Source organism: Haliotis rubra, unplaced genomic scaffold (genome assembly GCF_003918875.1).
Source record: "Haliotis rubra isolate DU_JTF1 unplaced genomic scaffold, ASM391887v1 Scf274, whole genome shotgun sequence".
Classification (NCBI taxonomy): Eukaryota; Metazoa; Mollusca; class Gastropoda; order Lepetellida; family Haliotidae; genus Haliotis; species Haliotis rubra.
In genome coordinates, this window is record NW_025766825.1 from 609,406 (window position 1) to 637,112 (window position 27,707).

The following is a 27,707-nucleotide window of genomic DNA, read 5'->3' on the forward strand; positions in this document are numbered from 1 at the left end:
AAATAAATCCCACGGAACTACTTCACCAGCTGACTGATCTGTATTACAAGTTCTTATTATTGTGAAGATGATATATAAACACACGCTTACACATGTTAATAAATAAATCAGCAGCAGCAGCAAGCCTACATCACGGACATATGAGTCTCAGTGTTAACAGGTTCTCCTACCTGTGACATAGTCAGTGGACTTGCTACGAGATATCAGACTATCCCTTGATGATGCCTTCAGCTTGTCGAGGTTGGCGCTGGAGCGAGGGCTGCCGTAGATGCTAGTGGTGGGGCTGCTACTGCTGCCCTCCACGTCACGCCGAGCATGACGAGCCCGGCTCCGACTTGTTGGGCGGTAACATTCATCTGACTCACTGAACTGGTCGGAACTACTCTCCTGGTACCTGGAGTATACAGACGCATGCTCAATATACTCACAGAATAAAATAAGGGAACATAGCAATGTGGCAGACTTTAGTACGATATTTCTTACAAACAGACAAAGACAGAGCTACAGCATGTGTTTGTTTTCTGACCAGTGGATAACATATATATTTACTGGATATACTGACAGATAAAAGAAAGGGAACATACAGCAATATAGAGGACAGTTTCATGTAGCATTCAGATATTTGATACAAAGAGATACTGACACAATGGGAAATGTTAGTATCTTGTGTATACTTATTTCAGCTAACCAATCATCTGAAAGATACTCGCAGAAATGACAATATGCAAGATATTCATGCGTGAAACAAACGATTCTCTTCATGTATGTTACCTTTTTCTTTCCTTCAGTATACAACAGCAATGCTGTTATAACCTATAAAACCTGTAAAGGTATACTGCAACAAGCTGCCATGATAGAAGGTTTTACCATACAGCTTCCCAAATGGTCGTTTCAACTTTGTTGAATCATTGCTAAGCCATGCCGTAACATAATACAGATGCGAATTTTGCAGAGGGTTTTACCATACAGTTACGAAATGGTAATTTTAACTTTCCTAAATCATTGCGAAGCCATGCTGGAACATGACACAGAAGCTTATGTTGCACTAAGTTGAGGTTTCTAAAAAGCATTAGCGACATCAGGGAATAACAGCACACTGGTTATTCTATTATAAGGGTTTAACGACTGAAGAAATTCTAATTTGATAAAGACTATCTGCCCTAAAAAGATACACACAAGTTGTCAGTATGACATGTGATACATGATGAACCCAGTAACTGAGCCAATTCCACAGACAATATAGTGAGTAAGGTTTTACGTCACTTTTAGCTATATACCAGCAATATCACGATGGGGACACCAGAATTGGGTTTCACACTTTATTTATTTATTTATTTAATTTTGCTTTACATCCCTAGATCTGTCTTGTCATTTTTAGAAGTAATAATAGTAATAGAGAATATGATTTATTTACTGATTTATTTATTAATTGATTGATTGATTTATTTATTAATTAATTTATTTATTTAATTTTGCTTTACATCCCTAGATCTGGCTTGTCATTTTTATAAGTAATAATAGTAATAGAGAATACGATTTATTTATTTATTTATTTATTATTTATTTATTTATTTATTTTTGCTTTACATCCCTAGATCTGGCTTGTCATTATTAGAAGTAATAATAGTAATAGAAAATAGGATTTCTGATTTCTTTTAAATTACACAGGTAAATCCTACCTCAGGAAAATGGAATCTGCCATACACATGATGGTGTTGTATCTCTAGCCAGTTGACACAGGTGCTCACCAGGTGGGAGATAACACAGATATGGGCCAATATCGTATACCATGCATGGTGAATAACTCATGAAGAACAGTATCTAATTTCACTAAGTACTAACACCAACATCATAACTTCTCAAATTTGTATTTCTATTTTAATCAAGAATTATTAACACTGATGTATTAATTAGGTATAATTTTACAGGGGATTATTCAGAGGTGACAATAATTATGCCAACTACACACTCTTAACATAACAATATTGTGTTTCAGTAAGTCCTACTGACCCTTGCTTGGAATACTGAATTAGTAAACATGGGAAACTAAACTAATTAAAGCTTTAGTATTTTGAAAGGTGTTTTCCTAATCACTACATCCTCATCTGTCGAGCGGAAATATTACATGATCATATTGGTTGTAGGTCAGGTAATCTCAGTTTGACCGTGAAGATCCGGGTTAGAATGGCCGTCTGTAACCCATGCTTGTAAGACTAAGAGCATCATAAGAGGAGAGTAACGGGATCGGGTGGTCAGGCTTGCTGACTTGGTTGACACATGTCATTGAATCCCAATTGCACAGAATGATCCTCATGACATTGATCACTGGATTGTCTGGTCCAGACTCGAATATTTACAGGACGCTGCCATATAGCTGGAATATTGCTGAGTGCGGCGTTAAACAACAAACCAACCGACCAATAATCTGAGTTAACAGCAGAGATTGTGACAGTCAAACAGTACGTTAACAGCAGAGATTGTGACAGTCAAACAGTACGTTAACAGCAGAGATTGTGACAGTCAAACAGTACGTTAACAGCAGTTAACAGCAAAGATTGTGACAGTCAAACAGTACGTTAACAGCAGTTAACAGCAGAGATTGTGACAGTCAAACAGTACGTTAACAGCAGAGATTGTGACAGTCAAACAGTACGTTAACACCAGAGATTGTGACAGTCAAACAGTACGTTAACAGCAGAGATTGTGACAGTCAAACAGTACGTTAACAGCAGAGATTGTGACAGTCAAACAGTACGTTAACAGCAGAGATTGTGACAGTCAAACAGTACGTTTGACTGTCACAATCTCTGCTTTTAGCTCAGATTATTGGTTGGTTGGTTTGTTGCTTAACGCCGCACTCAGCAATATTCCAGCTATATGACAGTGTTCTGTAAATATTATTCTACATGGTAGAAACTCACTGACATAATTAACTACAAATTGCATAATACACATGACCTTGACCTTGTCCTCTTGTGTGTGTCTGGGGGTTGATATTATTCTTCAAATGCTACACTAAATATTTTCTGTAATCAAACCTAAAAATCAAACATTTTCTATACAAACTGGAAGATATTCATGAAATTTGTAATTCCTCTGACAGCTTGTTTACATGTAACCAATGTTAAATTTGGGATTACACTTTCTCAATAAAGTACAGATTCTAGTACTTTTGTTGGGTTGAGTCGCATCTAGGATTCGAACCCACACCCTTAGAGTAAAACACCTAATCGCCAGCCCACAAAGTCAGCCACATAACTTGCACAGCCACTGCGGTTTCCACAACATGTAAAGTACTGTGAAAATAAGCTCAATCTAACAAATAGTGCAAAGGACATTTATGAAACTGAGAAATTTATCGATAAAAACAACGATAAGAAACATTTTTACAGAAAACTGGATGTTCTAGATGCTGTCCTGTAATTTAGATTTTAGTTTTTCACACTCTCTGTGTTACTACATTTCAATTGTTTAATCTATATTCCCAATGCAATATACCAGGGGTTCAAATTTTTTTTAAAAGCCACTTGCCACAGGGCAAGTGACTTTAAGAAAGTAACTTGTCCTGACTAATTTTCCACTTGCCCTGATTTTATGACATAATTATGATGATGTAATTATGAAAGAAGAAATCAACATGGTATTTGATATTAATGTTTACTGGACTATTTATTGAAAAGTGATAAATAGCAAAGAAAGATAACTCTACTGTATTATCATTCCAAAATGTAATAACTACATTTTGAGCAGATATGAAATTAAATCCAAGTTTATTTGCGGTTTAAAACCATAAGTGGAAATTATCTAGTAGCCCACGGACAAGTAAGATACCATTATTTGATTGCCCGAAATGAAAACTGACTTGTCCCGGGCGTCGGGTGATGGGATTTTTGAATCCCTGTATACATTATATTGTCTGCTTTTTCAGATGTGATTGGTACTAGTTTGCTCTACCCATGTATCATGTTCAACTGTAACCAAGTAAGTAAATAGATAAAACTTTTAAAAAACAACAACAAAAACCAACAAATTTTAAAACAATATGTAGCCATATCAAATGAAAGTGGACTTCAAAACACCAACATTAAAAACAACAAAATGGGATTATTCCCCAAACAGATCCAAAACCTCTGTTATGAATACTGACTTAAACAGTTGGAAGCACACAAACATTTTGACACAAACCACAATGTCTCAAAGAATTATACAAAAGGAGTTCACCTGCAATATAGTCTTACATCAAAATATACAAGGGGCGGAGGGATAGCCTTGTGGTTAAAGCGTTCGCTCGTCACCCCAAAGACTCGGGTTCAATTCTCCACATGGGTACAATGTGTGAAGCCCATTTCTGGTGTCCCCGCTGTGATATTGCTGGAATATTGCAAAAAGCGGCGTAAAACCCAAGTCACTCACTCAAAATATACATTAAAATTGAATCAGATATTAGATGATAAAATCCAATAAAAAAATTGAACAGACCGGAATAGTAGTCACTGAATATCTGACACGTAATCCTAAATGTACACAAATGATTAGAACAAATAACAAACTGTACGTTTCACATGGGTCGTGTGTGAACTGGTTCACGTCGTGTCCTGACAGACTGTTCTCCAACATCACAAACAACGACCATCAACCTTTCCTTCCATCCTGCTCTGAAACCTCGGGGTTGTGTGAGCGGCTGAACAAACAGCCAACATTTTGTCAGACTGGTGTGAATCTTTGGGTTAAACACATCTCCACATTCATATGCACACTAAGGTTCTCTGTATGACCAGATCTGGGCTATGTCCTTGTGGCGATCTCTGTCATATACTGCTGTATTACACCATACTCGAACTCCACTTCGCACCTATGCTCGGTAGAACACGTCTCCTGTCCCACCCTGGGACAGAACATTCAATCACTCGTGTTTTAGCTACACATCCTCAGTCAGAGTGAGTGAGTGCAGAGCTCCAGATAAGATTTAGCTCATGTGGGTACTGTACCCACTGTATTTTTTTGGAGTGGGTATTATGAATGTTGAGTGGGTATTTCATTTCCGTTACCCACTGCTTTCAAATATGAGCGTATTTCAGTCATTTAACTCACCTAAGTATTATGTCATTGAGTTAGTTTACTAAGCAGGTATGTTCTGCCTTATGTCATACTTAGTCAAAACCATCTTAAATATAAGGGAAATGATTTCATAAAATATCACTCATCCTATACTGACAGTACAACACTTTTCCTATACTAACAATACAACTTGATAGCAATTGATGTCTTTTTCATTACGCAAGCAATTTTTATAAATATATTCCGTACACATTTGTTTTAAACTCTTTGAGTATCTAACAGTTTAAATGTGTAATTGGTACGCACAGCTCCCATACAGGGCCCCACGGGGCCTCATTGAGGGATACCATGGATTGTACACATGTCACACAACCACACAACGCAACAGTATCCTACAGACCAACAGTATTTTTAAAAGTGATTCTGAGTTCTAACGTCAACCAGCAAAAGGGGAACAAATTTAAATAAAAAATATTTGTTTTTCACTATCAGTGTAACTCATTTTTTGAAAGTTTGAAATATAGATAACCTGAAATTAGGCTTTAAATTTAACAATGGGCTTAAAATTAGCTTAATTTAACTTTTTAATACATGCAAATGATGAAATACCAAGCTGACCTGGATTTTATTTTTTCAGTTTGCAAACATAATTTTTTTTATTTTTTTTTATCACATCAAGGTATGAATTTTCTCAGTGGCAGGGAAAACCAGGGATTGGGAAATACAGGGGCCATGGGCCATTTTGCACATTAGAATAAAAGATGGCCCATTAAAATTTGGAAGTTTACTATTGATACAAGGGCAATGGCCCATTCTAAATTCAGAAAATGGCCAATAATGCTGAAAATGGCCCATTGTCAAAGTTCTCTATCCCAATCCCTGGAAAACAGATAAAAAAATATAAAAATATTACATTATTATTATTTCAGGTTTCCTGAAACATCAAGGTGGGGAAGATGGGAAACAGGAAACATCACGGCCACCTTACATGCATGGGTTGAACAGAACACAGAGTGGGACTGTCACAGAGACATTACACAGAAACAAGGCTAGGCCTGCTGGGGTTGTACACAAAGGATGAGCAGCTATTCTAATAGAAGTTCTTCACATGCAGAAACTACATGGGGAATCATTGCTTGGAGTGAGTGAGTGAGTTTAGTTTTACGCCACACTTAGCAATATTCCAGCTATATGGCGGCGGTCTGTAAAAAAATCGAGTCTAGACCAGACAATCCAGTGATCAACAGCATGAGCATTGATCAGCGTAATTAGGAACCGATGACATGTGTCAACCAAGTTATCAAGCCTGACCACCCGATCCCGTTAGTCGCCTCTTACGACAAGCACAGTCGCCTCTTGTGGCAAGCATGTGTTGCTGAAGACCTATTCTACCCCGGATCTTCATGGGTCTCATCGCTAGGAAATTTTAGCATTGATATATCGACTCAAAACTATCATGACATATCAATATACATCAATTAAAGGATGGTTGGCTGTTGTTTAACGTCGAATTCAGCAGTATTCCAGCTATATGGCGGCGGTCTATAAATAGTAGAGTCTGGACCAGACAGTCCAGTGATCAACAGCATGAGCATTGATCTACACAACTGGGATATGATGACATGTGTCAACCAAGTCAGTTAGCCTGACCACCCGATCCTGTTAGTCGCCTCTTATGACAAGCATGGGTTACTGAAGATCAATTCTAACCCGCATCTTCACTGGTCATCAATTAAGGAGAAGTTACTTTTTCTGTCTACATGGATAGCAATGTAGATCAAACAGAAATGAAATTGATCACTTCTACTCAAAATATGAACTGGGGTGATTCACTGAATTTTGAAAAATTCATTTTCATTATCTTGGAACTATGACCATGGGGTTCTTAACATATGTAAACACTTTTATATTAATATTTTTGCATTGATATTTCATGATTTGAAAAGCTACAGCACAACAACTAAAAATTAAACCATATCATATACAGTGACATCCCAAGATGTAAATGTTTCCTTGCATGCAGAAGTGTTGATGTAAAAAGTGCTCCATAGATTATCTCCCCTGAACTATAACAATTCCCCCTTTCATATGTGAGTGAGTGAGTGAGTAGGCTTTTACACTGTGTCTAGCAATATTTCAGCGGGGGACACTAGAAATTGGCTTCACAAATTGTACAAATGTTGGGAATCGAAACCAGGTCTTCGGAGTAAACGCTTTAACCACTAGGCCCCTCTTATTCAGAGTTAGTGATAAAATGTTGAACATTATTATTGGTGTTTAACCTCAGGTAGGATGTTAGAACCAGAGGTAAGGGAAAGGTTTCAGTTGGACCAACAAAACAAAAAGAAGTGAATAAAAAATAAACACAAGGTTTGACAAACAGATTCTTCATCTGGTCTGCTGGCTTGTAATAAATTACTAATATACTTTAAAGTGTTTAACTTAAAGAGAATGCAAGAAAGAATTTGTGAAATATACAGTTTGTAATAAAGTGTATACCAAATTTTCTTGAAGATAATGGATACCCAAGCAAATTTTCTTGAAGAAATTTGGAGGACTATAAGAAAAAATACATAGTGTGCCCTCCACAGTTATGAAAGAACCCATATTTGCAAATTGATCAATAAAATTTGGAATTTTGAAATAGTTAGTTTAGTTTTACACCGCACTCAGCAGTATTCCAGCTATATGGCGGCGGTCTGTAAATTATCGAGGTTGGACCAGACAATCCAGTGATCAACAGTATGAGCATCGATCTGCGCAATTAGGAACCGATGACCTGTGTCAACCAAGTCAGCGAGCCTCACCACCCAATCCCGTTAGTCGCCTCTTTAGACAAGCATGGGTTACTGAAGATCAATATTCTAACCCAGACCTTAATGGGTAGGAAATGTGAAATAAAATATCACAATGCATAATGATTAAACTAACATAAATAGTCAAAAAATGTTTTGCAATGGGCAATTTTCTTGCTTGTTCTAACAAATGGTGTGTGACTTGGCCTGTCCAGCCTTGGAACTGAGAGCACTGTAAGCCCTATTAGATCTACATGTTACAACAGAATATGCAACAGGTAAATGTTCTTGCTTGTCTTTGTCTCTAATAAACAAGTATTAAGTTGTCACAGCACACACTGACTTGGGAACAAGAGAGGAAGCAGCTGGATGCTGGTTGGTTTGTCACTTGTATCATTCTAAAGGAGTCACCATCTTTTGGAACAAAAAGATTGCCCATTGCCTAGTAACTTTTCCATATCACCTGTGGTAGGTATGTAGCACTGGGTCTTGCTCTCCAAACCAACCTCAGCACTCAAATCAGTGATAGTCAATGTTAAATACAAGAGTTGAGATCATCTAAGCCCTGACATCATTTGTCAAACCTTGTATACAGGGCAATGAGTGAGTGAGTGAGTTGGGTTTTACGCCGCTTTTAGCAATATTTCAGCAATATCACGGCCGGGGACACAAGAAAAATGGGCTTCACACATTGTACCCATGTGGGGAATCGAACTCGGGTCTTCGGCGTGACGAGCGACCGCTTTAACCAACAGGCTACCCCACTGCCCCCACAGGCCAATAAGTGAGTAGTGAATGAGTCAGTAGGGTTTAATAGTGTGGTATATTTCTTATATCACAGCATGTCAGCTTAGGAACTACAGCATATAGCAACAGCAGAATGAAATGATTTGGATTGTGATTAGTGTTTCCATGACAATGAAATGAAGAGAAGTTGAATATAGAAATAGAGATTGTACTAGGATGAATACAGACAATAGCATTGACAGATAAAGGATAACTACCGTGAAGGTCTGTTGTATATCTTCGACTGAATAATCAACACACATTACAAACTCAGTGGTCCCCATCAGCATACCTTGATAATTAAAGGAGTAACGATACGGTGAAGTCATGATATGACACATGTCCCTAATTAAAGGTGTGATGCAATTTATATCCTTGTAACAATACTCTTATTTCACAGGTTCATGGGAATTATAATCAAACTTCATAGGCACTGAATTCCAACTTTCAATGACTTTGTAGCAATTATACTCAACATATTATGTGAACATGGATTATATCGTAAGTTTCTGTACCTAAGCTTGATTTAAATTACACCATGTTTTTTGCCTTCACTAATTTTATATATTCTCCAGATTCTTTCTTAATCTTCATATACTTCAAGACTTCATGAAATACTAATTATCCAAAACTGTATTAAAGAGGGTAATTTCACACATACTATCTAATAAAGAATTAGAAGTTTTAGAAACTGAATAAGGATCCTTGTAACACAAGAAAAAAAATCACCAAAACAAACTTTGCCTTAATCAGGTTTAACAAAATGTTTGTGATCAAAACAGGTTTTGTTCAAATTTGTCTCCAAATATTGACAGACATTGTTTGAAGATTTCCAGATGAAGATTTCCAGGATTAGAAGAGCATGAACAAATGACAGTCCCAAATTTCCTTAAATGGAGATTGCTTGTCAGATACATCATCAGGTTATGAACAATCAAACTGAAATAATTTCAACAAAAATAGAACGGAAACAAAAGGTCACAAAAATGTACGAAATCGTAGTAACGATTCTACGACAAAGTGAAATGAAGCCTGGGCCATATTACTTCAGAACAGGTTTGCTGATGGGGAATACCAAGTACCCATACCTACCACAGGGTTATATTTAGTAACAGGGGAATCCCCAAACCAAAACCGCTGCCAGTATTAAAATTAAGGCTTGTTTCAATGGTGAGAAAAGCAGATAACTAGAAAAGCAATTTCGAAAAGTGGGTCACCGTGACCTACATTTTGCTTGAAATTTCTGAGTACTCTGGACTTAGGCGTTTCCTAAAAAAAAAGAAACATGAAAAAAATGACAATTTCTGGAAAAGAAATGCTTGACGTGTTAGTAAGAGATGAAATGAATGAGATGAAGAATGAGCTGTTATCAGAGGCATGTGTTAGTGTTGGGACTGTGGAGGGAACTGCTGAGTCAGCAATAACAGCTGAAATCTGCTACAATGTGGTAACTGGGAAACCTTCACCAGGGACCAAACTCTTCGGTGCAAGTACATGCCTTATTTGGTGAATACCCAATCCTAAGGTTCCGTATATTACCATAGATAAGTCCAATTTTGAGGACAAAAAAATACAGTCTGCAGAAGGGCGTGAGCTTATCTACAGGTTACACATTAGTCAAATAGGTTTTTTTTCTAGTGGTAAGAAAATGACATCGTAGTATCGCTTCGCGTGAACGAACAAGTCAAGACAGCTTTGTCAATAAAGGCGGTAATATACATCATACTGATTTCAATCTATGACAAAACCGATCGACAACTAATCCAGTTTTAAAAAATGCATTTTTATCCGAAATAATTTCATGGGCATTGTACACCTGAGAGGCAGGTAGTAAACAAAACGGTTTTGTTAATAACAGCTTCTAAAGTAACAACATAACACGGCTCCCTTTCCATAACCTTTTGTACCCATTAATGTTATTAACCATTAATGTTTTCATATTTTTTTCAAAGGACTCTTTTTCCAAAAAAGATTTCTATGACACTTAGAGTTACCTCCCTTCCCAGTATCCACAATATGTTTTTTCTGAACATCAGTCTCTTCCCTGTGGCCTTTTAAAGCCAACTGACTTATCTCCCTTGTTTTGGGCAAGTGATCTTCAAGAAGATGTCACCTGAACACCTGGTGTCATTCTGCATGCAGCATATATTCAGTCACATCAAGATAACATGCAGTCATGCATAGGTTATAAATATATGTAACCTTTCCCCATATCAACATATTGGAAAGGGCAATAACTCTCATAATGCACTCGGGCTGCAAATCAAAGTGGCACACTGTAGCAGAGGAGGAGAAACGAAGTCCCATCGACTAACACTCCACGATGCACATTGAGTATAAGCACTACACTCAAGGATATATTCAAATTAACACAACAGCACATCTTACCATCTTCTGATCGAAACGACAAAAGATGTGACATATTCCATATAATTGCAGCTCAGATATATCATAGTTACATCAAGCACATGGTTAATTAAATATTTCATACATATCAATGGTCTCCATATGAGTTGAATTAAACATTATAATATGAACTGGCTGTGATATTTAACACAAAAAAAACTACAACTGTGGAAAGTTGATTACTTTTTAACACAATATCGACATTAAATGTAAAGAAATATCTTCTCTAGTGAATAGGATTTTGTGCCGCCTTTAACGGGGGTTTTCAGCCACATAACGACTCCCCGCACTGTACTTCTGTGGAGAGTTAAACCCAGATCATCAGTGGGAGAAACCAACACACTTACCACTGGGCTACCCATCACATCAAACATAATCTTGTCAAATGAGGCTGGCATCAGTTTTCTATACATGCTTTAACACAGGATTGAGAAGATTACTCACCGTCGCTCATTGAAGGCTGCGTCCCTACTGCGGCGATAACGGTGGCCGGCACGTGCTGCATGGCGGCGTGCATCCGCTAACGCTGCTGATGCACCCTACAACATCAACACCGAGATCAGACAATTGTTTGAGCCGTGAGTACATACTTGCATTCTTTGGGGACATTCAATATACGGTATTTTAAACACAGACAGGTACACCTTTCCAAAAATAATTCTATTTCTAAGCTTAACTTCATGCTAATGTTCATGTGCTGCCCTAAATTAGTCACATGTAACTCATGAAGATATGGCGTAGAATTGGTCTTCAGTAATCCATGCTTGTCGTAGAGGCGACTAGCGGGATTGGGTAGTTAGGTTCGCTGACTTGGTTGACACGTCAACATATCTCAGTTCTGTCGACTGAATGATCATTGTTATGGAAAAACATGTAAACTGTGAATGACCATCCCCCTGCTCCCCGCCAAAAATCATGTACAAAGTATGTGACCCCCAGCATGTTATGTACAATATCAATGACCACCGCCCCTAGTACATGTGTAGAAAATTGATGACCCCCTCTACATCCCCAGAACAAAATGGGTGACACACTCTCCTTCTTTCTCTCCCCCTTCCTATCAACTCCCTCCCTATCACCCACCCCTCTCTCTCTCTCCCCACTAGCCATATATTATGAACGGTCCCTTATTTCACTAGAGGCAGACAAAGATTTAACTCAAGCCATTAAATGTGAGAAACATCAACACAAACCTTGACCATTTACAATTTAATCTGTAGCCTGTGTGGCCAGAGCTGTCAGTTGATGTTTGTTCCACACACATTTACTGCTATTAAAAGACAAATCTGATGATTTGATCAAACTGGGAGTATGTTTACCATGTGACAACGTCTTCAGTTCACCAAGACTCTTCTCAACAGTAGACAACTAGACTTGACACAGGTCCTATGACAGTAGCATCATATGCCTAGGTGAGGTGACATAAGGTTTAATGTCGTACTTGAGAATATTTTACTCATATGACGACGTGCATGCGTGTGTATGTGTATGTGCGGCTGCTAGTACTAGCCCAGACTGAAGCTGGTTTTATAGTGCTAGCTCACTGAGATACCATGCCGCAGTGAAGCATGAGTACCCCACTGAGACATATTATACTGACTCCGAACCGACCAGTCCTTGTTGGACCCATTAATGCCAACCGCCAGGCAGAGACCAACCAGTACCAAATTTTAACGTCTTTTGGGATCAGGTGGCCGGGGAATGAACCCGAGACCTTCCGCTCTCCAGCCCGGAGGCTCTAACCATGCCAAGTGAGCAGTAAATGTGGAAGCACTTTCCTAATGCAACAGTATTCAACATTCCCAGACAGGTAGGGAGTATAAATGTCTTATACTGAATATATATTCAATACTAAAGGCAACTAAACCAAAGAAAATACTCCTACAGGGATTTTCCTAATTTGAGTGTCCCTGGGACTCATACTCTTAATTTTCACGGGGGCTGCGCCCCGTTTCACAAAGCTATCATAACGCTACGACTGTTGTAAGTCTATGTTACAGTATAGGATTTATGACAGTCGTAGCGGTGCAGGACTACAAAATGTGGGTCCCAGACACATAAATATTATTAATACAATGTTGTAATATTGTTGTAATTCACTTACTGTTATTGTATTGTGTATCATGATCATCACATTGTCACAGTAATTAAACTGCAAATAATACCATAACCCAGCTAGTAGCAAACTCAGTGATAACTTATTGTTACTTGATTGGAATTTTACAAAATGAATGTGGACTTTTTCTGCACCCCTGTGGATGCGCTGTAACATTTTGTTGCGTCCATTGCCAATCTTTATGCATATAGGACGCAGGAATTCACGTCCCATAAATCCCTTCTCTTACAATGTAATGTTAACACCCTGGCTCACTGGAGTAAGTATGTGTATACAACAGTGTTCACCAATAGCGTCTGACCCTCTGACAAATCCAGCAGAATAGAAGTCTACAACCCGCCAGCCCCAGTGTCTGACTGTATATTTCACAATGACTTTGAAGTTGTTATATGTGACATGTGACACTTGTTTGCTGTTTATAAATCTTATGTTTGTTAATAATTTCAATGCCAATTATAAGAAATGATAAATCTGAAATGTGTGCTTAATATTATTCTATGGGTCCTGATAATTTTCAATGGGTCAGACAGACATCTGAAACTCAGAGGACCCAATGTCCTGTTACTTTAAACACCATTCGTGAACACTATATACCACATATCACCATCTCACCGAGAGGTGTGACAAACTGACTATTCATGCATATAAATAGTTATATCCAACTGACATCAATGTTTACACCACTGCTATGATTGTTGTCACACAAAACATTGTTTGAAAATGAGCCTAAGATTGGACAACAAAGATATGCATTAAAAGCTCTGAACTTGGACAACTAAGCTATTCTGCAACCAACACCTTACCATACTAGAAAATATTACCATCTTGATCATAGCCTGAGAGAGAGTATTTTCCACAGCATCATGACCAACATACCAACAATCCAACGTTCAACCAGTGTTTACGTCTATTATACCCCATACAATACACAGTCAATACAGTCGTAGCACAACGGTAAATAATGTGTTATTGCTGTATTGACTACAACAAGTGTCACTGCATTTACATGTGTCAGGTAACGTGACCAAGTCCATAGTGATCTCAAGCATTATGTATAATTTTATACTGAGCTGCAGGTGCAACCAGTTTTTTGACTGGTGCAACATGGTTACTACGTAAAGTTGCACCAGGGGAGAGTAGGTTTCACTTCTTTAAACTGAGCCCTGCTATGCATTAAGCTTCTCCTGCCCTAATGGTCCAATTATTGGTGAAATACATGTAACTTCGAAAAAGCTATAACTGACTGACTGACTGAGTTTGGTTTTATGCCGCTTTTAGCAATATTCCAGCAACATCACGGCAGGGTACACCAGAAATGGGCTTCACACATTGTGCCCATGTGGGGATTCGAACCCGCGGGTCTTCGGCGTGACGAGCCAACGCTTTAACCATTAGGCTACCCCACCGCCCCTTCGAAAAAGCTATAACAGTAGTTGGAAGAATAGGAAAAGTATTGCACATTTCTTAATTCCAATTGGGGAACTTTAACTGACATTTGTAGCACACTTTAGGTCTGACTATCAGTCTCGGAGCAAGTCAACACAGATCCCATGATCAAGAATCAGGCATATATGGGGTTTAAACCAATTACCAGCAGATCCTGGCTCTACTGAGGAAAATAACCCTGCACAAGAAGTTGTGTTTCCTAAACCCTGAGTCATATCAACTGTTTTAAATTCAGAGTAATGTTGAGTTAATGCTCATCAGCAATATTCCAGCTTCATCATTGCAGACAAAATGAGTTTCTAGATTCCTCAAGACATTTTCCTGGAACTCTTTTTTTAACACAAATATTGTGTTGTAATAATTTTTGTTATATCAGTGATAAATGTATCCTCCCACAAAGCAAAAAAGGACCAAAATTGTACATAAGTTTGTTTTACATTAAGAAGTATTCGCCACTTTGGAACACTTCAATATCGAAATCCACACCTAGACATACTTAGGTACCCTGACACACTTTAAACAAAATACATTTCCATCACTGTGCATGAGATGATTGTATTAGTATTTCCACTATGAGTGAGTGAGTGAGTATGTCTTATCCCTGCTTTTAGCAATTTTCCAGCAATATCACAGTAGGCGACACCAGAAATTGCTTCACGCCATTGTACCATGTGGGGAATCGAACCCAAGTCTTCAGCATGAAGAGCAATGCTTTAACCACTAGGCTACCCCATTTTACACCTTGAGTGACATGCATCAAATACGACACACATGGTACAACACACAGAATCAATAGCCTGGCATATGGTCTCCATCAAGTAGAAACGCCATTTCACTCACAATACAGAGTCAGCGAACCATAGCAGTTGCTGATAACACTGCACACAACATTACGAAGAATACAAACAGCGTGTATCAGAACAGATGAGCAAACATGTCAATTCAGTTTCCATCCTGCCATTTCAATATTGCCAAAGTAAAAAGCCATTGTTATTTTGGTTATAGCTGCACTGGCTTTGATGCACAGAGAATAAATTCAGCATTATTTGAATATTTGAGCTAACACAAACTCCAGTTGCTATCCCGTTGCTTCAATGGTGCTACATGAAAAAGCCATTGTTAGCCTGACAATAGTCATAGTGGTTTTGATACCACCCCTTAATTGAATTCCGATTTGTGTTATATGAAGGTCTTGTTGACCTTACAAGACAGGTGTTCAGCACGGTGTCATAATGAATTTGCCAGACGATCAATAGAAGTAATAGTGAATATCAGTGTAAAAAATGACTATTTTTGTCATCAAATGTATTTATGAACCTTGAACTATAATAGGCTTGATTTTCCAACTTCAGGTATAACAGTGAAGTTACCTGTTTTTCCTTTAAAAGAATAAATTATGGCACCTGTCTGTTGGATAAAATGACTATTTTTGTCATCAAATGTATTTATAAACGTTGAACTACAATGGGCTTGATTTTCTAACTTCAGGTATAACAGTGAAGTTACCTGTTTTTCCTTTAAAAGAATAAATTATGGCACCTGTCTGTTGGATAAAATGACTATTTTTGTCATCAAATGTATTTATAAACGTTGAACTACAATGGGCTTGATTTTCTAACTTCAGGTATAACAGTGAAGTTACCTGTTTTTCCTTTAAAAGAATAAATTATGGCACCTGTCTGTTGGATAAAATGACTATTTTTGTCATATGTATTTATTTGTCAATGGGCTTGATTTTCTAACTTGTAACAGTGAAGTTACCTGTTTTTCCTTTAAAAAGGTTATCAAATGTATTTATGCGTTGAACTACAATGGGCTTGATTTTCTAACTTCAGATATAACAGTGAAGTAACCTGTTTTTCCTTTAAAAGAATAAATTATGGCACCTGTCTGTTGGATAAAATGACTATTTTGTCATCAAATGTATTTACAAGCATTGTCACTAAGGTGACATAATCCCCCGCCGCAAATTATCAAATCAAACTTATAAAGTAATGAAAGTTTAAGATGAAGTTAAATGTCAACAAAAACATTATCTTGCTCTTTAGTTGTTCAAACACACACATATTTTCAAGACTGACTTTGACCTTGACATGAATGTCATAGTGTATGAAATATGCAAAACTAGTACTAAAGAAATTGCTTATTGAAAAACATTCAAGGGAGGTCTTGAAAGTCTATGAAGAAAATCCAGTGAACCGTTCTTAAAATATCTTGCTGACAATTCAGGTTAACATTCTGAAATCTTCATAGTGTCGTCGTGACCCTATAAATTATGTGAAGGTCACCAAAATTGACTGGGCCCTGGGCCTTCCCTAGATGAAGCTTGGTGTCAAATATGAAGAAAATCCACTGAATATTTTTTGCGATATCTTGCTGACTATCTTAACATGCAATTTAACATGCTGAAATCTTCAAAGTGTCTCTGTGACCTTGAAAATTAAGTGAAGGTCACCAAAATCGACTGGGCCCTGCGCCTTCCCTGGATGAAGCTTGGTGTCAAATATGAAGAAACTCCAGTGAATGGTTCTTGAGGTATCTCGCTGACAAGCATAACATGTAGGTTAATATGCTGAAATCTTCAAAGTGTCTCTGTGACCTTGAAAATTAAGTGAAGGTCACCAAAATTGACTGGGCCCTGCGCCTTCCCTAGATAAAGCTTGGTGTTAAATATGAAGAAAATCCAGTGAACGGTTCTTGAGATAGCTTAACATGCAGGTTTACATGCTGAAATCTTCAAAGTGTCGCCATGACCTTGAAAATTATGTGAAGGTCACCAAAATCGACTGGGCCCTGCGCCTTCCCTAGATAAAGCTTGGTATTGAATATGAAGAAAATCCAGTGAACGGTTCTTGAGATAGCTTAACATGCAGGTAAAACGTTAAAGTCCCCTTGTGACCTTGAAATGAAGGTCAAGGTCACCAAACCTGACTTGGACCTTTCTTATAGTGTGATGAACCTAGGTACCAAATATGAAAAAAATCTAGTGAACGGTTCTTAAGATATTCCAATCCAGAAATGGGCTTCACACATTGTACCTATGTGGGGAATCGAACCCAGGTCTTCGCCGTGATGAGCGAAAGCTTTAACCACTAGGCTACCGCACATCCCCAAGTGAGTGAGTGAGTGACCATGCTGCAGTTTAACATGGATACCTAAGTCACACACTGTACACTGATTCAAGTCGTATCCCCTAAATACCGAGTGCAAGCCAAGGTAACAACAAGTAACATCTATAAACGACTTTTTTAACCTCCAGGGCAGACACTCCAAGCACTGCCCAATGGAGGCAGTCACATGGGGGGTATGTTACAGTGACTGGGGCAATAAGTTTGGTTCTTGACACTGTAATTAGTGTCTTGTGTCAAATTCAGTCTCATTAGTATTAGAACCTTGTGATTGCTATCTCTGGACAAAGATTTGTGGACATCTCATTGCAGGTCAGATTGACCTTTCATTCGACCAATCAGAGCTTCCCTTAAGAGATTGTGAAAATGAAAGTCCAGATGTGTTTTCTAATCATGCAGTCTCCAATTGGCAGACAAATTACGTGTTGTATGTGCAACTTAATAAAATAGTGCAAGGTTTGCACATTGGACTTAACCTTCCCTTTATTGTGGTGTTTTTAGCATTTGGGCAAATTTCTCAATACTGGTAAAAGGAGTAACACTGTTGGGCTTACCTGTGCAGCTTGCTTGGTGAACGATAGTGCTGGTAAGCAGAGTGTTTGACACTGTTGGGCTTATACTAAGGACCTACCTGTGCCATTTCGGCCAGGTTTCCCTTGCTTGGTGAACGATAGTGCTGGTAAGCAGAGTGTTTGACACTGTTGGGCTTATACTAAGGACCTACCTGTGCAATCCCGGCCAGGTTTCCTTTGCTTGGTGAACGATAGTGCTGGTAAGCGGAGTGTTTGACACTGTTGGGCTTATAGTGAGCTGCTAGCGCCAGGATGAGACGCATGATAGCCTTCAAGTTGCCGTCCACAATATCTGAAACATAGACACACATTACAGCAAATCAGTTTATTGAACATAAATGGCTTCATATTATCTATATCTCAACACATGATTAAAGTGTACTTGGGCCTTCAATAGAAGCCAATGCATTAGTATTCCTGTTATAGGTGGATAACCTCCTCTGCTTGGTTGCCTAGCAAAAGTAACCACTCCTCTACTTGGGTGCCTAGCAACAGTAACCATGGTAACCACTCCTCTAATTGGGTGTCGGGCAAAGTAACCCCAATTGCACACGATTCCCTGACAACAGGAACACCTCCTGTGCTTGGGTGCCTGGCAACAATAAGTCTTTTACTTGGGTGCCTGGCAACAGTATCTACTCCTCTACTTGAGTGTCGGGCAAAGTAACCCCTACTGTACATGGATGCCTAGCAACAGAAACCCCTCTTCTACTAGGGTGCCTGGCAACAGACACCCCTCTTCTACTTGGGTGCCTGGCAACAGACACCCCTCTTCTATTTGGGTGCCTGGCAACAGTAACCACACTTCTACTTGAGTGTCGAGCAAGGTAACCCCTACTGTACACAGCTGCCTGGCAACAATAACCGCTCTCCTACTTTGGTGCCTGGCAACAGAAACCCCTCTTCTCCTCGGGTGCATGGCAACAGTAACCATGTCTTACTCAGGTGACTGGCAAAGTAACTGCTAGTGTACATGGTTGCCTGGCAACAGTAACCCCTCCTGAACTTGGGTGCCTGGCAACAGTATCCCTTATTAGCCCATTTGGTGAAACTAACACACATACCTGCTGCGTTAGTGTGATGCATCCTTATTCTGCTTTTACACATGAACTGTAGCACCTTCTCGACGTTCTCCTTCATCTCCCCATACCCAGAGGGATCGGGGTGCGTCCCTGTCAGCTTCTCTCCACCTGAAATACAACAACATCCGTGAAACTACACCGTCACCTTCCTACTTAAAGTAGCTCCTTAAACACTGGGACAGAAAACACGGAAAACAGACAGTAACAGGCACAAAATAATTGTGCAAATGAGTTGTCTCACAAAAGCCACACTTGTATTCATCTAGTGTAGTAAAAAGATATAGAGCACAGACATATTCACATATGCATCAAGAATGATGGCCCTCTTGCCCACTTTGGGACATGGAAATGACTGATATTGATATATATAATGTGACAAGGATCAGCAGCTCACAAGACTTTCTCCTTGACTCTACTAAACTTTATATACATGTTAGATAATAGTTTTGCCATGTACTGATTACAGTAATAATTTATGGAAACATTATTTTTTTGTGTTTTCCGTTGAAACCTGACATACAATTGAACTTGTTGCACACAATGAAGTGGACGTAGATGAAGATTGTTATTTTTTAGCACATGGCATATCTGTGGGTCATGATTAACTTGTGTATTAAGTTTGGTGAACCTAGCATGTATAGTTTTGATGATATGCTCTGGCCAGGTAACCATCAAACACATTTTGCACCAAGTCATGTTTCCATGGAAACAACAACAAAACAAATTCTGAAAAACTTTAAAATAGCAAAAGGCACATCAATGGGTAATGATTAACATGTGTGTGAAGTTTGGTGAACCTAGCATGTAAACTTTAAGAGATATGCTCCGGACAAAACCATCAAACACATTTGGCACTAAGTCGTGTTTCCATGGAAACAGCAATAAAACAAAATTCTGAAAAAAAACTAAAATAGCAAAAGGCACATCAATGGGTAATGATTAACATGTGTGTGAAGTTTGGTGAACCTAGCATGTAAACTTTAAGAGATATGCTCCGGACAAAGTTTGAACCTAGCATGTAAACTTTAAGAGACGGACGGACGCACGGAGGGACGGACAGACTGAACGCTATATGCCCCCGTTACTTCGTAGGGGGGGTATAAAAACACTATGTGGGTAATTATCTCTTTTATCATATAACATCATGTTCAAAATAATGGAAGTACACACATATTCATAATCACCAGACTCACATTAGAAACTACGTAGGAATACATAGCCTTAGTGAACCATCCCAGAGAATATAGTGCGAAATGACGTAAACAAGCATTCCCACATAAGGAAACCAGAATGTAATAGCTGCAAAATACAACACCAGTGTAAAGAGTCAACTAAAAAGTAGTTCCTGCTGGGTGACCTAATTTACATGTTTATTACATCCCTTCTCTACAGGATTTTGCGCTTGATGATAACGGAACCAAATAACCTTGGCGGCCAACACGAAACACTTTTATATCAATTTAAGGCCACACCAATTTTATTTCTTGTTTTACGGATTCGCCAGTCAAATTTTTTCAAGAATAAGACAAAAAATTAAAAATAAATTTCCCCTCTCAAAAAATCATTTTTTAAATATTTTTATTGGTCAAAAATGTAAATGTGCAAGAAAATGTTTTAGTGTTTTTTGCCCCATATACACTTCATAAATTGTCAAAAGTAAAATACTTTTAGTATTTAAAAGAAATATTACTCTGACTGTCGATTTCTATTTTATTTTATGTTTTCCCTCCTGCCTTTAGGACCGATGACAAAAATCTGTAAAACAAGAAATAAAATTGGTCTGGCCTTATTTATTTATTATTTTTTAATAAACCTGAATCAAACAAATAACTGACATCAAAACAAAATAATATTCAAACAAGTCTTTATGTAAACAATCACTAAGTGAACAAACATCGCCAAACCTGTAGAAACATGCCTGTAAACTGGGAATCACAAGGAGTGGCTTGTGCTACAAATGCCTGCTTGCCCATGAAATATTAAATTCCAATTACACATGAATAACACCATAGTGTGTGCATGCATAACAATGCAAAATAGTTTATTTATATTGGAGTGTGGTGCTTTGGGTTTATTTATTATTACGTGTGATTAGGATAGGATTCGTGATGTCAGGTGTGATTAGGATCTGTTAATTAGTGACAGGTGAGATTTAGTTAGTAATATATGTCGTGACGTGGGTATGTTAATAGTGAATCAGGTATGATTAGAGTATGTTAATTACTGCTAATTTGCCCACAGTGTCCTGCCGACTGACCATAACCTTAGGTTCATGATTGCACCTAATCATCTTTTCAAGCAAGTGAGCAAGTGAGTGAGTGAGTGAGTGAGTGAGTGAGTGAGTGAGTGAGTGAGTGAGTGAGTGAGTGAGTGAGTGAGTGAGTGAGTGAGTGAGTGAGTGAGTGAGTGAGTGAGTGAGTGAGTGAGTGAGTGAGTGAGTGAGTGAGTGAGTGAGTGAGTTTTATGCAAAATTCCAGCAATATCGCAGCAGGGCACACCAGAAACAGGCTTCGCCCATTGTACCGATGTCGGGAATCAAACCCGGATCTTTGGAGTGGCGAGCAAACCCTTTAACCACTAAGCCCCAATATACCCTAGTAGAGCCCCCATAATTCTGAACAATTATTCTCAAAGTTTTTGAATGGCATTTGGAAATGATACACATAAAAGGTAAAAATTTATGACGAACATTATCTCATAAAGAAGTTGACATCCATATATGTTCACATTTTCTTGAGGTAACAAAGAGAATCACAACAACGGTGGCTGGTTGGTTTGCTGCAATCAGCAATATTCAAGCCATATGACAGCAGTCTGTAAATAATCGATTCTGGACCAGACAACCCAGTGATCGCATGAGCATGATCTACGCAATAGGATACAATGACAAATGTAAACCAAGTCTGCGAGTCTGACCCGTTAGTCGCCTCTTACGACAAGCATGGGTTGCTGATCTTCACGGGTCCACACCAATGTAATAAGGTTATTCCTCGTAAGTCCCTAAAGTCTTACCACAGTCCCTGGTAGCCATTAGACTGTTCTACTGTTGACAGCAGCAACCTAAAGATCCCTGCCTATCCAGAAGCTGACTACCGGTTGTCTCACACAGTGGCAGACAGTGTGGGAACACCACCACATGCCTATTGCACAGAGATCTCCTGAGTCACAAACATTCCGGTATAGGAACTCTCCAAGTAGGAGGAAGGAAAGTGATTAACTTCACTGTCTGGTCCTAAGGATGACTGACTACACACTGTCAACAGTGAATAAACCTGGCCACTAAACTACAGTCTCTGAATACAATATAGAACAAACTTTATGGATAACAACTTCTTTTTATTCGTGATACTTCATTCCATCCGCTTATGATGCATTCATCCACCAAGCCCAATCTACTGTATAAACTCTGCTGTATAAACATCTCATTATTATTTGTACATCATTGGCTTCCACGCCGGTCTTTTGTCTACTCTATGGCTTCATCAGCTTTCTGCCTAGCCAATTATGTTAATTATGTTGTTTTCTTTGTAACATTGTTACATCCAGTATATATACACTTCCCCCTTCTTCATGTTCCATTATGCTTGACAACGGTACAAGAATCTGTATCGAAACGTCGCACTCACGAATAAAAAGAAGTTGTTATCCATAAAGTTTGTTCTATATTGTACTTCCCAACTTATAAAATGCCACTCAAAGAAGTCTCTGAATATATATACATATGTTGATAGTAACATATAAACCCATTTATATTGAAAAGGAGCCTTGAGTTGGGAGATTCTGAACCTGAGGACATCTAGACTTGCTTCATTTAGGCCTTTAGCATTGCAGGGAGGAGTGAGTGAGTGAGTATGGTTTAACACCGCTTTTAGCAATATTCCAGCAATATTCCAGCAATATCACGGCGGGGAAAACCAGAAATGGGCTTCACACATTGTGCCCATGTGGGGAATCGAACCCGGGCAATCGGCTTGACGAGGGAACGCTTGAACCACTAGGCTACCCCACCGCCCCTTTGCAGGGAGGACTAGGCAGTAGGGTAAATAATGAGGTTCAGGGACTGTGAAACAGACTAGATGACGGACTCAAATTATCAGCAATGAAATAAACCTGGCAACTAAACTACGCTATGTAGCATTAACTGAAGAGGAATACTGACTCTTAAACAGGATAGTTATATTCAAGTGTTCTCAGTGGAAGTGTTTTGTCTCCAGACATACTTCAGTAGCCAAGAAGTGTTGCTGGGAACATTCTTTCCCTTTGCCTTAAGGTTGACAGGTTGTATTCAATGTTAAAACAACTGATATTTCCAACAAACACTTTCATAAACTCTTCAATGAAACTGCTCTAATGAATGAGTGAGTGAGTGAGTTGGGTTTTACACAGTTTTTAGCAATATTAAAGCAATGTAATGGTGGGGGACACCAGAAATGGGCTTCACACATTGTACCCATGTGGGGAATCGAGTCCAGGTTATCGGCGTGATGAGCACAAGCTTTAACCACTAGGCTACCCCACCAACCCTGAGTGAGTGAGTGAGTGAGTGAGTGAGTGAGTGAGTGAGTGAGTGAGTGAGTGAGTGAGTGAGTGAGTGAGTGAGTGAGTAAAAAAAGTGAGTGAGTGAGTAAAAAAAGTGAGTGAGTGAGTAAAAAAAGTGAGTGAGTGAGTGTGCTTGTTTTTTTCCTTGTAGCAGCATGGGGCACCAGAAATTGGAGCACTAGACATTGTTGGGAACTAAACCTTGTTCTTCTGTCCGACGAGTGATGACACACCACTGGGCTACCCTACCAGCCCTGTGGGGCGATGGGGTAGCCTAGTGGTTAAAGTGTTTACCTGTCACGCCGAAGGCTGTTCTATTCCCTAAATGGGTACAAAGTGCAAAGCCCATTTCTGGTGTCACCCAACGTGATATTGCTGGAATATTGTTAAAAGCAGCATAAACGTTACTCACTCACCAGCCCTGCAGTATGGCAGTGGAGAGTGGCATAATGTACACATGCACTTGGTTTAGCAGATACAAACTTAAACTTGTCGAAAGTATTTTTTGCATATACTCAATCCCCAACTACATGGTATCTCAAAATACAGTCTGGGCTATGCAAGAACAGGCGCAAAAACTAAGAATGAAACATCTGCTTAATAATCAACATATTCAGAAAACCAAGGAAAGTCACCTGAGTTTTAGACTACAGCTTTGATGTCAACATGATAAGGGAATAGCAGGCCCAATGCACCATTACTTTAAAGAAACTTTGAAACTGAAACACGTTTTTGATGGCCAAACAAGAGTTGCCTCCCTTTGTTCAGACATGCCAAGAGTAACTGAATCCAATCTGCATGAAGTAAATCCAGAAATGCCTCATGATTCAAACATAATATTTTGGTCATGTTTGGGACTTTTTCAAATGTTAATGATAACAGAAACTGTCCAAGAACCAGTTTATGCAGATTCTGTGTTATTTTCTGGTTGACTATAAATAGCAGAATATGCACAGTGCCCCCATTCTCCCCTAGTGAGTGAGTTTGGTTTTACGCCGGACTCAGCAATATTCCAGCTATATGGCAGCAGCCTGTAAATAATCGAGTCTGGGCCAGACAATTCAGTGATCAACAGCATGAGCATCGATCTACGCAATTGGGATACCATGACATGTGTCAACCAAAACTTAAAATCGTAAATCGATGCTCGTGATGTTGATCACTTGATTGTCTGGTCCAGGCTCGATTATTTACATACCGCCACAATATAGCTGGAATATTGTTGAGTGCAGCGTCAATCAACAAACAAGTTGCCCCATATGACCGGCACTGGTTGCAGGGGATCACTATTCGTATCCCCAGGGGTGGAAATAACTTTAAAATTGCTAGTGTACACCGGTACAGTGGCACATGTAAAATCACTTGCCCTGAAAATTTTTCCTCTATACCGGCCAATTTTCTTGTTAATTGTTTAAATAAACAACATAATTAACATTGGAAAGTCAACTGGACATTGGTACAGCGTGATATACAAATTTGCTTGCCCGACTGGAAAAAACACTGGACTCGGGCATCGGGCAATGGGTTATTTCCACCCCTGATCCCCATTGGTTAGGTTATAGGTATACTACTGGTATTCGACCCGTGAAGATCCGGGGTAGAATAGGTCTTCAGCAACCCATTCTTGTCATAAAAGGCGACTATGCTTGTCGTAAAAGGCAACTAACGGGATCGGGTGGTCAGGCTAGCTGACTTGGTTGACACATGTTATCGGTTCCCAATTGCGCAGATCGATGCTCATGCTGTTGATCACTGGATTGTCTGGTCCAGACTCGATTATTTACAGACTGCCGCCATATAGCTGGAATATTGCTGAGTACGGCGTAAAACTAAACTCACTCAGTCACTACTGGTACTCACCAACGATGTCGATCAAGTGAAGCAGGGCCACCCCATCTCGCATGTCCACACGCAGATCCTCCACCATGCGGATCCCCTGTCGCTTCTTCAGTTGGGAGTTCACCCAGGCAACGTACGCATTTAACTGGGCCTGAAACAAACAACAAAACACCATGTACATACTTTACGAAAATCCTTCAGTCAACCATCTTATTTCTCAAGCAAGGATCAAACTTATCAAGGTGAGTCAAAATGGGAAGGGACTGATTGTCCAAGAAATATACCGTTGTAAATGGAAAGAGAACAGGTTTGGTTCAAACAAAGAATTATAATCAGAGAGGCTAGGAAACCAGACCCACCCAAGGGAAATAACTCTGTATGGATAATAGTGCTGCCTTAGTCAAATGGATAGTCTGTCGTACAGACCCTGAAGCAAATATATCCAAGAAAGCCCATGCAAGTCATGAAAATGTGGCAAGTCTAGATTTCCTCAGCTTCAGGAAAATGAAGAAAGTCTCAGGGCTCCTTTTCATTATATTATATTTTCTTTACTATGAACTTTTTTCAGTAAAATATGTTCACTTCAGAGACTAGTTGTTAGTCTATCAAATGGACTATTCTGTTTCACAGTCCATGCTACTCATTTTCCATTCTACATAGTCCTAATTGTAATGCAAAATCCCTAAATGAAGCAAAATTAAATTTCCCCACTTCAATGGTAACCTTATTCAATTTAAATCGTGTGCTTTGTCTTTATCAAAAGTATACATATTCCGAAACTAAGCATTAGTCCAACGACTGTTTACCTGTAAGGGGATCCACAAACCAAAAATCATAATCTGGGAAATAAGCGATTTGGACCTGCAATTACAGGATTCGTGTATGCCTAAGTGACTCGACACTGCATTGAGAACTGCTGTAAGTAAGTAAACTGGGACTTCTAAGTGTAGACTATCATCTAGTCTCTGAAATGAACATAGTTTATAGACAAAAAACTTTCATAGAAAATACTAGTAATCATAAAATATAATGAAAGGTGCCCACCGACTGGAAATCTAGACTTGTCATATATTCTAGACTTGCATGGGCTTTCTTTGATGTATTTGTTTCAGGGTCTGTATGACACACTAACTTAAGTGCATAACTGGTCAAGATTTGGTTGCATCCACCTGAACATGATTCTGTTTGATCCATGCCTCAGAACGAAATCTATAAAAATGTCAAATATTATCAGCTGTGACTGACTGTATGTGAACAATATGCCATGGACTGATGATCATGCATGTCTGGTCAAGAGTAACACTCTAACAGAACAGATATTTTTTTAACTGTCAAGATTCCACAGATTAAATCTTAAAATCCCTTTTGCATGTTGATCAGCACCATTTCGATTTGAAATTTTGGCTAAAATTTAACATCATTTGTAATTTGCAGGAACCTTCAAAAACATGTAATTACAATTTGTAGAAATATTTCTTGAAAATGCATTCATACGATAAAACATCCTTAAGCATGCTTGAAATCCTAAATCATGACACACAAGATGGAATAATGCCATGAATATTTCAAACAAATATCAAGAATACAATTTGCAAAATAATTTAACAATTACAGATTGAGTTTTTGGTATTTCATCGAAAAATGTGGCAAGCAAAACAGAACAGACAAAACTAAAGAAAACAAAACATTAAAACCAAAGTGAAGCAAATCTGTAAACAAAGTTCTTACTTTGACATTATGTAGTTAATGGGCACCTGATTATTCCTCGTAACAAAAGCAACAATATCAATAGCATACTTGCTTGACAACATTCTGACAACAGAGGTTTACTCAAATACTGATGAGTTTTGTACAACACGATTAACGTAACATACATGAAATGTGGCAGAAATTTGGACATCTTAGCTGTACAACTGAATACAAGGCTGCATCATACTTAA

At 38.7% G+C, this 27,707-nt stretch overlaps 1 protein-coding gene across 1 annotated transcript in view; it reads right to left on the reverse strand.

The window, feature by feature from the left end:
• LOC124280790 (dixin-like) overlaps positions 1 to 27,707 on the reverse strand; it is an 86,210-nt gene that overhangs the window by 23,876 nt on the left and 34,627 nt on the right. The window contains 6 exon segments of the mRNA XM_046716763.1: positions 171 to 394; positions 9,867 to 9,908; positions 11,490 to 11,584; positions 18,460 to 18,599; positions 19,372 to 19,497; positions 25,789 to 25,918. Coding sequence (XP_046572719.1) covers positions 171 to 394; positions 9,867 to 9,908; positions 11,490 to 11,584; positions 18,460 to 18,599; positions 19,372 to 19,497; positions 25,789 to 25,918 — 757 coding nt within the window.